At 35.9% G+C, this 12,198-nt stretch overlaps 1 protein-coding gene across 1 annotated transcript; it reads right to left on the bottom strand.

Moving 5' to 3' along the window:
• Nucleotides 1–2,335: 2,335 nt before the first annotated feature.
• On the bottom strand, nt 2,336–3,936 carry LOC122073137 (jacalin-related lectin 19-like). Its single transcript, XM_042637672.1, has 3 exons — nt 3,867–3,936; nt 3,533–3,751; nt 2,336–3,037 (listed from the first exon to the last, which is right to left on the bottom strand). The coding sequence occupies exons 1-3, from the start codon at nt 3,867–3,869 to the stop codon at nt 2,501–2,503; spliced, it is 759 nt and encodes a 252-aa protein (XP_042493606.1). The 5' UTR covers nt 3,870–3,936; the 3' UTR covers nt 2,336–2,500.
• Between the last annotated feature and the right edge of the window lie 8,262 nt (nt 3,937–12,198).

The raw sequence follows: 12,198 nt of genomic DNA, 5'->3' as shown, positions 1-12,198 counted from the left end.
GAAATTTAGGTTACCATTTTCCACTGCTATGTATAATAGACGACACGAATGGATACTCTAATACAGAGTATAGAGGAAGTCTCTGAAAGACTTAATAAGGTTGCAACTTAAGAAATGCAAGACTGAGGAGGCTAGGGAAGGCTTTTGTTAAGAGGGTTTTGCATTCTTTGATTTGGGTGGATAGGTGAACTAGGAAGAGTGCAACCAAGAATGGAATGTAAAGAAGGATATAGTGAGAGAGAGAGAGATCAGATCCATATTATGCGTAGGAAGAAAGAACAATCCTTTCTTACAAAGTTTACAAAGTGGATATACTTTTCTTTTAAAAGAAAAAAAAAATTATATATTTTTTACTCATTGACTAGAAAACATAAAAAAAAAAAAAAAAAAAAAAAAACACACACACACACAAGAGACAATTTATATTCCATCACCCATGCATGCCATATCTTATAACAAAGAACCTTAACCAATGCACAAGGCTAGTTAACCCTGATTCTTGAGAGCTCATATCTCCTTTTCATTTCGAGAAAGCAATCGCGCAGTAGATTGGTTAGTTAACTTTGCATGTGAATCTACTATAATTTTGGTTTTTCATGGTGATAATGCTCTCCCATCTAATATTTGTTACATCATTCGGGAGGATAAAGTGTGATTAACAATTTTTAGACTGTAATCTTTCCTCTTTTGTAGGTTTTTTTTTTGGGTTTTATGAGTGTCAGAGTGATTTGTATCTCATGGATTGGGGTAAGGTGGGTTATACCCCCCCTTTGTTTCTTCATTAATTTTTTTTTCTTATTTAATACAATTTTATGGTTTTCCTGGGTCCCAGATAATATCAGAGTTAAAAAAAAAATTAAATAATAATAGTTAACCCCGATTCATGGGGAGCCTATTTTCCGATTCAAACTCATGACCATTAGATCGTAATAGAATAATTTAATTTATTGCGCTGAGGTCTGCCCTCTCAAACCATATCCTCTACTTAAAGAATGCATTTTTCTTTTGATATATGTCAGCAGAAGAGGGTTTTTTTTTCAATAGTTTGGCGTTTGGCAATGGGAAAGGGGAAAAACAAGGTTTTAATGCATGATATTGGGACTGGTATTGTTTAGGACCAATATTGATAAGGATAGATTGTATTAGGTCACATTGAACCATGGTTTTAGTGCACGATATTAAATTAGGTATGGATCATCCTAAAACCGATATAGTATTGACATGGATCGGTAGCTGATAAAAATAAGCTTGATTTTCCAGAAAAAAAAAGGATTTTTTTTTTTCTTTCTTTAAAATAAATAGTAACTATAATCTTGGACCCATGGATGAATCCATGGTTCGCCCGGTCCACTTGCATACTAAACCAGGTAAGGAGCTGTGATGGTAGTTTTCGGCCAATTAACATTATCTAGATCACTAATCGCTGGGCCTGAACTATCAAATGTTCCAATGTCCAATCCATTTTGTTAAAAATAACTAAAAGCGACAATCGGTAGGTTAATATTGTGATTTAATCAATCACAATGCAAGAAACAGTTATACCCAATAAAAAGGCATGATCAGGGAGAGAATATGTGTTATGTGTAAGAGCATGTAATGAGAATGTGAGATGACATGAAAAGGGTATCTCCATAAGGTCTATGTTAGGGATAGGATGTCTTAAATTTCCTCAGTGGCAAAAATGGGTTAAAAAAAATATTTCTAAGGCTTTATGGGTATTTCTGTTATTTTTTCATATAAGGTTACACTATATATTGTAATGAGATTTTCTTTCTCTGTAAGCAAATTGAGAGAGGTGTGAAGACAATGCAAGCCATGTAACTCTATTCTGGATTAATTGTGAAACATGATCTCATCTCACCGAAAACGTAGACAATCTTATAAAACCTCATGTTTATCAGACCAGATGAAGGATCTTTGGAGTTCATACTCAATGTGAGGAGAGTCGATTCCTTCACCATGGTTGATTGTAAATTGCACCATACTAGTGTAGATTCCATCGTCAAAATGAGTTCCACCTTCCCCTCCCCAAGGTCCAATTTTTATGGGTTTGTCCTCCCTAACCTCTCTTCTTTGCAACACTCATTTTCAAGTTTCAAAAACTGATCAATAGTTAGTTCATATGATTCATGGGATGAAAGTGAACTTAAAAACTGCTATGATAGATTATTATGTCACCATATTGCACTGATAAGAGACACACGAATTGATACTGCTGCGGAGATAAACTAGAGTCAGTATGAAGGCTGTAGAAGAACTTGCATCTTTTCTTAATTACCTTTTGTCATATTCTCAAAAAAAAAATTCAAGATAAGATATAAAAGGGTATTAAAAATAATTAGAAAGTGACATATCATTGTGCCATTATCATATATGTACATTTTTTTTTTAATATACATGTGAAATAACAGTATTACCCTTTTAAGGGAAAAAAAATGTATCATGTCAAAAGAATAAAAATAAACAAAAATACAAATTATTTGACACCTTTTGATGGTTATCAATAAGAGAATCCCTTTAACAATTTACACAACATTAGGGATACATACAGATTAATCATCACTGGTATAAAGAGCATAAGGAAAAGAGGAACAATAAGATGGGTTTGATGAGAAGTTGTAGGGTTGGCGGTGTAGCTGCTGTTGCTGATCTTTGCAGTGGCAGTGGCGATCAAGTTATGATCATCAGTAGAAGAGACCAAATCTTTGGGAGGGTCAGTGGCAGAGGTGATCAACTTATGATCATCAGTGGAAGAGATGACCAAATCTTTGGGAGGGTCGTTAGTAGGCTTGTCAAAATGCTTCACATAAACTCCAATGGAGTCCATATAAATTCCAGACTTTCCATGGAACCCAACGATCTTGCCACCCATCATTTGGAATGAGAATTTGGTTCCTTGCTCAACACCATAAGGTCCGTATGTTTTCTTGTTGCTCTCTATTGTCAGTGATCGGATGAAGACAGGACCACCGCTGCTCATATTACCATAGTGACCATGAATTGAGGTGACGAACTCATTTGGGTAATCAAGAATTACCTGTAATTAAGAAAATAATTAATTGGATTTCAAAAAAATAAAATAAAATAGGGGCTGATCATGTAAAAATTCAACCTTAAAACGATGTAGAAAATAATGAAAAAAACAATAACAAAAAATGTACACAGATTTGTGAGGTTTGGCAAGATTGTCTACGTCCTCAGTGAAATGAGATATCTGCTTCACTATAATGGAGAATAGGGTTACAACGTTTGTCCTCACACTTCTCTCAATTGTTTTCAGAGAAAAAGAACTTCGTTATAAATAAATAACAAAAAAAAAAAAAAAAACCGTAACAACAAAAGATACAAATTGACACACAAAACGAGTCCAAAATAAAAAAAAAAAAAATTCAAGACCCCCTTTGTAAACCCCACGGTCAGCAAGTGGAACCATCGTTCTGTTGGGGGGCTTGCACCAGTACTCCTTAGATTAAACTGTGACGGACTACAAAACAATATCATCTATAATTTGTGGAAGAAAACCCAAAAATACCTTATCAGTTTTGGAGCCTCCTTTACCACCATGTTTAACAGAAAAGAGGAAGGATCCTTTAAGGTCGACATACTCAATATGAAGAGAGTCGATTCCTTGACCATGGGTGATTGAAAGTTGCCGCACATCGGTGTAGACTCCATCGTCCCAGTGGCTTCCACCTTGTCCTCCCCAAGGTCCAACTTTCATGGGTTTCTCCTCGCTTATAACCTCCCTGCTCTGCACCACCACCACCACCCATTGTACAAAGTTTCAAAAAATAGTTAGTTCAGAAGATATGCATGCATGGGATGAAAACAAACTGATGGAATGAAGTATTATTTATTTAGGTTACCATTTTTGCAATGATAGACAAGAGACACGAGAATGGGACGATCAAAGGCTTAATTAGGTTGCAGATTAAGACATGCAAGCAGACTGAGAAGGGCAGCTGGCTTTTAAGGTTTTGTTCCTTTTAGATTCTTTGACGTGGGTGGTTGGTTAGGTTTACTAGGAAGACTGCAAGAAGCCAAAGAATGGAATGAAAAGAAGGAAAGAGAGCGAGAGAGAGAATCAGATCCATATGATGCGTGTGAAGAAAGAACACGACCCTTTCTTTACAAAGTGGCTTTGCTTTCTATGGAAATAGAACCTCTAAAGTCTTTTCTTACACATAACTTTGAGAGCGGATCAGATTTTTGTACAAGAATCATTTTTGTATGGAACTGGTCCACACAGATGGAATTCACTCAAAAGAAAAATCTTGTGATTGATTCCATCTGTGTGAATGAGACATACGAGAATGGTACTCTACGAAAACGTGATTCACACTCCATAACTTCAAGCGGCATTAGGATTTTAAGGCTGCCCTTAAGAGTTTTAATATAGCATCTACTCTATCACAGATCATCGTTCACACAGGGAAGAAGCTAGCAACCACTGCAGGAGGCGGCTACCATCAATCCTATCCATTTCTTGATAACCATCCAAAGCCAAGAGTGCTATAGCAATCTAGGGAATCTTGTTTCAATTAATTAGTCATAAAATCTTGGGCTGTTCCACTTACACCCCTAAATCAGGTAATGAGCTATCGGCCCACATAGATCATCTGTATCACTAATCGTGGGCCTGAACTATCATGTGTTCCAATGACCAATCCATTTTGTTAATAAAAAATGAAAAGTATCAATTATTGTGATGGCTCCGATTGGTTGCAATGGAAATTTAAAGGGGAGGGAGGTGAAATTTTCATATTTTAAAAGGAAATATTTATAATCATTACCCCATATAATTGTTTAAACTATTTCATTTTTTAACTATATTTAATAATGATATATTTTACATGTAATTTTTATTTTACATATTATAGCAAAGATTTTGAATACAAAATAAAGTGAAATTTTATAATAAAATATAGAATGATTTGAAGTTAATATTGAAGTCACATAGTAATGATTACATATATTTCTTTTTTAAGTACGAAAATTTCACTTCTCTTCTCTTTAGTTCCCCTTACAATCAAACATAGTGTTATGTACGTGGGTTTATGGGTGACATAGCATGGGTGTAGTGTGTTTGCAGTTATTTTTATAAATGAATATTTATTTTGTTAGTAGTTATTGAGTAGTTTTATAAGAGTTATAATTAATGGGGGAAGTGTAGTAGGTGGATGAGAGAAGTTGTAATTATTGGAATTCATATTTAAATGGGGATTACCTTGAATGAGATAGACTTGAAAAGATGACAGTTACTACAATTTCTATATTTTGAGAAGGAGGTCATGGCTTTCTCAAGAAGGACAAGAGGCTGGCTATCTCCCAATTAGCCGAGACGTCATAGCCTCGTCCGTTAAGCTACTATCCATTTGTATTTCTTATTTAATTTTTCCTAGTTTACTTCTCTCCGTGTCTAATCTCTTACTTTTTCTTTATTTTAATTTATCTTATCAAAATCCCAAGAGGAAATTGGCTGTGCATGTATCACGGATCGAAATCCTCTACAACCTCTAACACAATATCAACATGTGTACAATGCCATGTGGACGGTGGATTGAAAGACATATGGTTTGAATGGTTTAAAACTGGTTTTCCCAGTTTTCCCTACCCAACCCGGTTCAAGGACCAAACCCAAACTAACTCAACGTTCAAAACCCCATCCCAACGATGAGTTTTCTTCTTTCTTCTGCTCGGTAGTCAGGCTATGAATTTGAAGTTGATCATTTCAATCAGATATTAGATAACCAGTTTGTGGTTAAATAAACACAAAGTAATTTCTTCTTTAAAAGAAGGTGGAATTAGAGAAGCATTGGTGGGGCTTCGATTGCCAACCTGACATTGTCCATTTCTCCCAGGTTTGAACTGGCTTCTCTAAGAAAAAAGTTGTTGACCAGAAAGTTAATCCCTCAATTTTCAGGAGCTCTGATTGTTTTGGGGATTCTCTTTTGACTTATAAGACTTGGATTCTCACAGTATGTCTGTAAATGTAGATGGTTTAGCATAAATTGAGCAAAGAATAGATTCCTCTGAAATTTGAACTACCTACAACTGTTCTAGGTATCTTTTCCCCCCTCCAATCTCTATCTTTTCTAGCCACTCCTCCATTGCTCTTTGTAGTTTCTCCTCCACTTTTTGACTTGCAAAACAGAAACCCCTAAGCACGTGCACGATTAGAAGAAGAAGCAGAGAAACCCTCAAGCACGTTCACGAGCAGAATAAGAAGAAGAGAAACGTTAGGGCAAAAGCAGAAGAAAGAAAAAGAGAACTCATCATTGGGATGGGGTTTTGAACGTTGAGTTAGTTTTGGTTTCATCCTTAAACTGGGTTGGGTAGGAAAAATCGGGAAAACCAGTTTTCAAACCATATGTCTTCAATCTACCATCCACGTGGCATCATCACGTGTCGACATCTAAAGTATCTTCTGCCAGCCTCCGCCAGAGGCTGTAGAGGATTTCGATCCACGTATCACATAGCCGATGTAAATTTTTTAAGGGAGAAGTTTCCACAACGATAGTGTTAAAGAGGAATCTCTGACCTTACATCAATCACGATGTAGGAAGCAGTTTTATCCAATAAAGAATCCATATAATTAGGGAGAAGAGATTGTGCTTAGTTAGGGATCCAAACATTGAGGATGTGATATGTAATTAGAAGCATCTCCACATTGTTGGCATAGTAACTTTTTCCCCAAATTATTAAAAAGGGCAGACGGTCGTTTCTTGATGGTGTAGCCTTGCATCAATGTGGTGGGGCTAATGAAAATGTATGTAAAGGCATCAACATAGATGGAGTTTTGTGATTTCATATAATTTTACATGTTCCTATATCTAAGTGCAAGGATCACACGATCAGGTAACGTTATTTTTTTCTTTATTAAAATTTTTTATTTAAAAAAAAAAGAAAACAAGAGAGGAAAAATCAAACCCGAAGAATCAGAACATCAGACCATAAAGAGGAGGAAAAGGCCAACATTAAATCCCCAAAAATATAGCTGAGAGTTTGGAAGTAAAAGAAGTCCAAGTGAAGAGGACCTGTGAGCTAACTTCAAATCTTCCAAATACTAAGTGGAGCCCACAAGGACATATATTCGTTATAGGTGTCAAATGCATGGTGATCCAGGATCTGATCGGCTTATCAATTTTTAGAACCATGATATGCTTTTAAAAAATAAAAATAAATAAATAAACCGTCGGTGATGAGTCCACAAAATCTTACGTGGACCAATAGGAATGAGACCCCACATACGTTTTAAGTTGGTCTAGTTCCACCGACGATAACGGAACGGAACGGGGATCCCAATAATCCCAAATCCATAATATTTACTACCCCGTCACAACGGTCGAATGATTAATGATTTGTGTCGGCTGTGGTGAACGGTGGTTGTGAGGTTCAATCATTGATGGAGGGAGGATGCACTTATCACTCATGCACAGCGAGACATGATATTGCCACACAGCACATGTTTCAGTTGCACTACCACCACCGACGGCATCTATGGTGGGCCCCGGCTACCAAAACAACAAAAGTGGACAGCTCCATCACTTTCTAATAATAAATTCTAAACCCCCTCTCCATCTCCTTCCTTCTACTTCGGGTTCAATTAATGTCCACTAAAAATAAAATAAAAAATAATGGGAGATTGGGGGATTCCTCATTACGTAACCCTATTTGCTGTCAGTCTTGACTCTTGTTTCTCTTTAGACTCTCCTACCATTAGACTCTCCTACCAAAAAAACAAGTTCTCTTTAGATTCAAATGATAAGATGTACGGCCGTACCACCTCATAAAAAGAGAGAAAAAAAAAAAAAGGATTCTCTCTCTCTCCGCCAATTGGACTTTATTTCCCAGGCTTGACCATTTTTTTTAACGAGAAATTATTTAGATCCATTAGATAAAATAAAATTGAAAAGATTAGACATGTCATCAATTTCAATCGTCAAATTGAAAGTATATATCAATCACTTGATTGAATATAAGAGGACAATTTTTTCCAAATGAGAAGAGGGAGTGACACTGCATGCTCCGAGTTTTCTCATAAAAAAGTGTATCAATTTTTTGCACGGCCATCTTTTATTCGACCCTTGCATTAGCTAAGTTGCAGAGTCTCATAAATTCATCCAAACTTTTACATGCACCCAACCTTGCTCTTATGCTCCCAACAACACATTACTGTGAATTCATTCAAGCTTCCATTATTGTCTTTTCAAACTTCTACATGCGTCCACCTTAGCTCCTATTTTCTCAACAACCCTTTGTGCAATCCTTGAAGTTTTAGTTCTTGATGAGAGTGAGTTCTTTACAAAACCAAAGGACATAAGGACCACAAAAAGCTTTTTCCTCATTTTTTTGCAACGAGATAGCCACCCATCCTACAAAACCTTTATTAGATTGATAGTTGCTATCACATATTATGATACAACCACCATTGTGGGATTAAATACACAAGAAAAGGAAAAGAAAGGGACTACCATCAACTTCAAGACTCACCCATATTGGTCCAGTCGTTCACATCATGTTTTTTAATATCAGCATCATTATACTGATACCAATATGTACAGATTATATCAAGTAGTAGTCCCCAAAAAATGGGATTTGAGTTCCTTCGTTGTCTGTATAGTACATGGTAGCACCTCCATGTGTCTATCTCTCCTACCATAATAGGGATAAATATGTCATTTCATATGAAGGAGAAATAAACATAGGTAGGCATTATTGTATGCTACGCAATCTGCCAACTTTCTCTCTCTTAAGAAAATTATTTTTGATCAAATTTACCCTTGGTAAGAATCATTCCTTTTATATGAGATCGCTTAGATAATCGACCGTTGAAACAACCGATCAATGGAAAATGATGATAAAATAAGATGGAGCCAAACAAAGGTATAAACATTGGATGCTTGTAGGATTTTCCTAATTTAATCTATTGAGAAAGTTTTATTTCTAGAAGATGGCCCACACAATCTCGTTTAAGTGGGGAGAAAGGATCACTCAATGGATGCCAAAAAAAAGAAAGGCTTATGGCATATCCCCCACCCCATCATTTCTTCCTTATGATTATGACTTCAACAAAAAGATTGATTGTTTGTTCTACGGAAGGAAACTAAAGAGGAAAGGACACCAAGATAATGAATGGAATCTCCATCTTCTATATTATATGGAGAGTTAATTTGCTAATTACCAAAAGCTACCAACCTACAATACTTAATTCAGTAATTAGTTGAATCTGATCACCCATCCATACGTGTACATTTTTATTCTTGGTAAAAAATGTCTATTGATAAGTGCAAAGCACACATGGATCGTGGGAAAAATGACTCCATTTGTACATTTCATCTATGGTTGGGAGTGATATTTGTCTTTTTCGCTTCATAAATGCCCTTCCATGTACTCTTAATGGTAGTAGATTGGAAAAATGTTATCACCTAACCATGCCTGGAAAAGGAACAAGTACAAAAAAAAGAGGGTGGACTAGACCACCAAAATTGATAAAAACTAAATTGGGAGGTTAACGAAGTTAATGGATGGGCCTCTCTAACAATAGATCTAGCTATATAAACAAAGAAAATAAATGAAAGGGAACAAAAAATAGCTAGCAAGAGCCAAAATAACACTGTAGTGATTATATCATCCAAAGCAAATGACATGATATAAAAATATAGTAAGGGATTGCCGGAACCACAGCCTAATGTTTACAAATCACTCAAAAAAAAAAAAAAAAATATTTTATATAGGGTTTGATGTGCCTCTAGAGGAAAATAGGCAAGCATATGATTGTAGTGTACATAGTCTCTCATAGATTTTCTTTTGTTTCTTTTTGTTTCTTCTAATTTCATGACGTGAGCCTTTCTATATACGAATTAAGTAGTCTGACTCTCATTGAAATTCTTCACTTACTATAAACGTATATGGTACCAATATAAAGGGGCAATGCATGTATTGGGCATATCTGAATGCTAAGGTTTCTAAGGCCTAAAAACATAAGGGTGTTGCCGTGGGTGGGCTTTTTTGCATGCCATACTGAGAATGTGAAGAGAGATGTGAGATTCGATCGATAGTTGGTAAGTGAGTTGGTCTGGGACTTGGGGTTAGTGAATTGGATCAGGTTTAGCTTTGTGGACTTTTTTACTCTCTCACTGGCTCATCAACTTGATTTAATATTAGTTGGAGTTAGTTTGACTGATGTCCAATTATTTGCGGTAGATGATCACAGCTGAGCTCACATGGAAGGAAAGTATCACAACTCGTTTCACCAAATTGTGCACGTTCCCCCTAGAGAGAGAGACCCAATTGCTTCCATTTCTAAATTCCATTTCTTCTTCTTCTTCTTCTTCCCCGCTCTTCCCGCCGTTGAATGGTGTGTTGGGTCAAACTAATAGCTTAAACTTGTCTTGGTTAGTCCTGAATTTGAATATAATCTGGGTTAAGATTTTTTATTCTGATTGCCGATTAGGGTTAGACAATAGACCATGCTTAGGTTAAGGCTAGGTCCAACTCGATCTGATCTTGATTTTAATCATGATTTATATAATTTAATTTAAGACTGTCATCCTATCTTTTTATCTAGAATAATGAAATCTGAGTTATTGATTTTTATTTGTCAAGTGTCTTAAAACATATATTATTGTGTTGTAATTCATAGTTTTAAAATTTAATTATCTATTGGTGATTTTATTTTTTATTTTTTATTTTTTAAATATATATAACAAACAAAATGGCAAAAATAGTGTCAATCAGGGTTAGCCCAATCCTAGGAAAATTCAGGGCCAATTAGGATCACCCTGGCCAAATCTAATCAATGAGGACTGGATTGGGCTAACATGAACCCGTCAGGAATAGGTTGGGCCTGAGTTGAGTTTTGGGATTTAGTGTTGAGCAGGGGTTTGAAGAAACGTGACGCAACTCAACCCTAATTCTCCTATTAGTGTATAATGTCTTGTATTTCGTCGCAGTTTAATCTTGCTGGGAGTATTGGTGTAGGCATCTCGACAGAACAAAACAATGGATTACGGGTTTTCGCTATATATTTGTAGCAATGTTTACTTTATCTGTAAGCAATTCTGAGAGGTTTGAGGACGAGCGTTTTAACCCTGTTTTTCATTGATAGTGAAACAGAATCTCATCTCACCGAGGACATAGGCAATTTTGTCGAACCTCGTAAACCTATGCAGATTGTTTGTTCTTATTTTTTTATTATTTTCTGCATCGTTTTTAGGATTACGATTATACATCTCTCGTAAGGAAAGGAGATGAGAGGAATTGACTGAAATTGGCATCTGCGAATCCAATTCCTAATTTTAAATCCGTGAGTGAAACTCAAATGACAATATCCATGAAAACTAGCCTAAGACAGCAGGGATCCAAGACTTTCAATATTTGATCTTCATGTGTTTAAGGAGTAAATTATATTTGTCTTTGTGCAGGTTTTGCTGCCAGTCACGGATCTTTCAACCGACTTACTTGGTTGTTGTTTTGTTTATAATTACAGTAGGGAAGGCCCATTCATGACCTCCTGGCTCCTAGAGCCAAATAGTAGGTCCAGTGTTGCCTACTGGTGTAAAAGGTGAATTTATTTCAGCCTCAGGTAATGGAAAGAATAAAAGAGAAAAGCAATGATTTGAGGGAAAATAAAAATAAAGAGGATGGAGAGGGAATTCTGTGTAGGGTAGGGTACATTAGCACATAGAAACCTATCCCTGTAATTAAATGAAAACAGAGGGTGATTAGAAGATAGATGAGAGAAAAGACAGGCGAGGATTTGAGACAAAGAAAGGTGGGAGGGGAAGGGAGGGGAAGAGAGGGGTTTGTGTCGTGGACTCATGGTAGCATTCACATGGGAAGTTTATTGTGGGACATACTCTGTCTTGTTTCTTTCACTATTTTAAGAATGAAGACCAAGCAAAAGCAGAACTAATCCTTCCATATTAATATTAAAATGAATAGTTTATGGGACAATGATCTTTAACAAAACTAGAAAGAAAGAATTGCATGAACAAGAATATAGACATGGTTTATTAGTTTGTAATTATATAAAATAAGGAAAAAGAAAGAAATAAGAAAAGTGCTCTCTGCTCTGTCTTTAATTAACAACCCACGCCTTAAATAAATGAATGAACTTGATAAAGTTTGTTAAATTTTACAATCCCATTCACATTTTGATGGATTCCTTTACAACTGCTGAGCTGCACACAACAC

Source organism: Macadamia integrifolia, chromosome 3 (genome assembly GCF_013358625.1).
Source record: "Macadamia integrifolia cultivar HAES 741 chromosome 3, SCU_Mint_v3, whole genome shotgun sequence".
NCBI classification, from domain to species: Eukaryota; Viridiplantae; Streptophyta; class Magnoliopsida; order Proteales; family Proteaceae; genus Macadamia; species Macadamia integrifolia.
The sequence above is the reverse complement of the archived record's forward strand: the minus strand, read 5'-3'. Positions and strand labels throughout refer to the sequence as shown.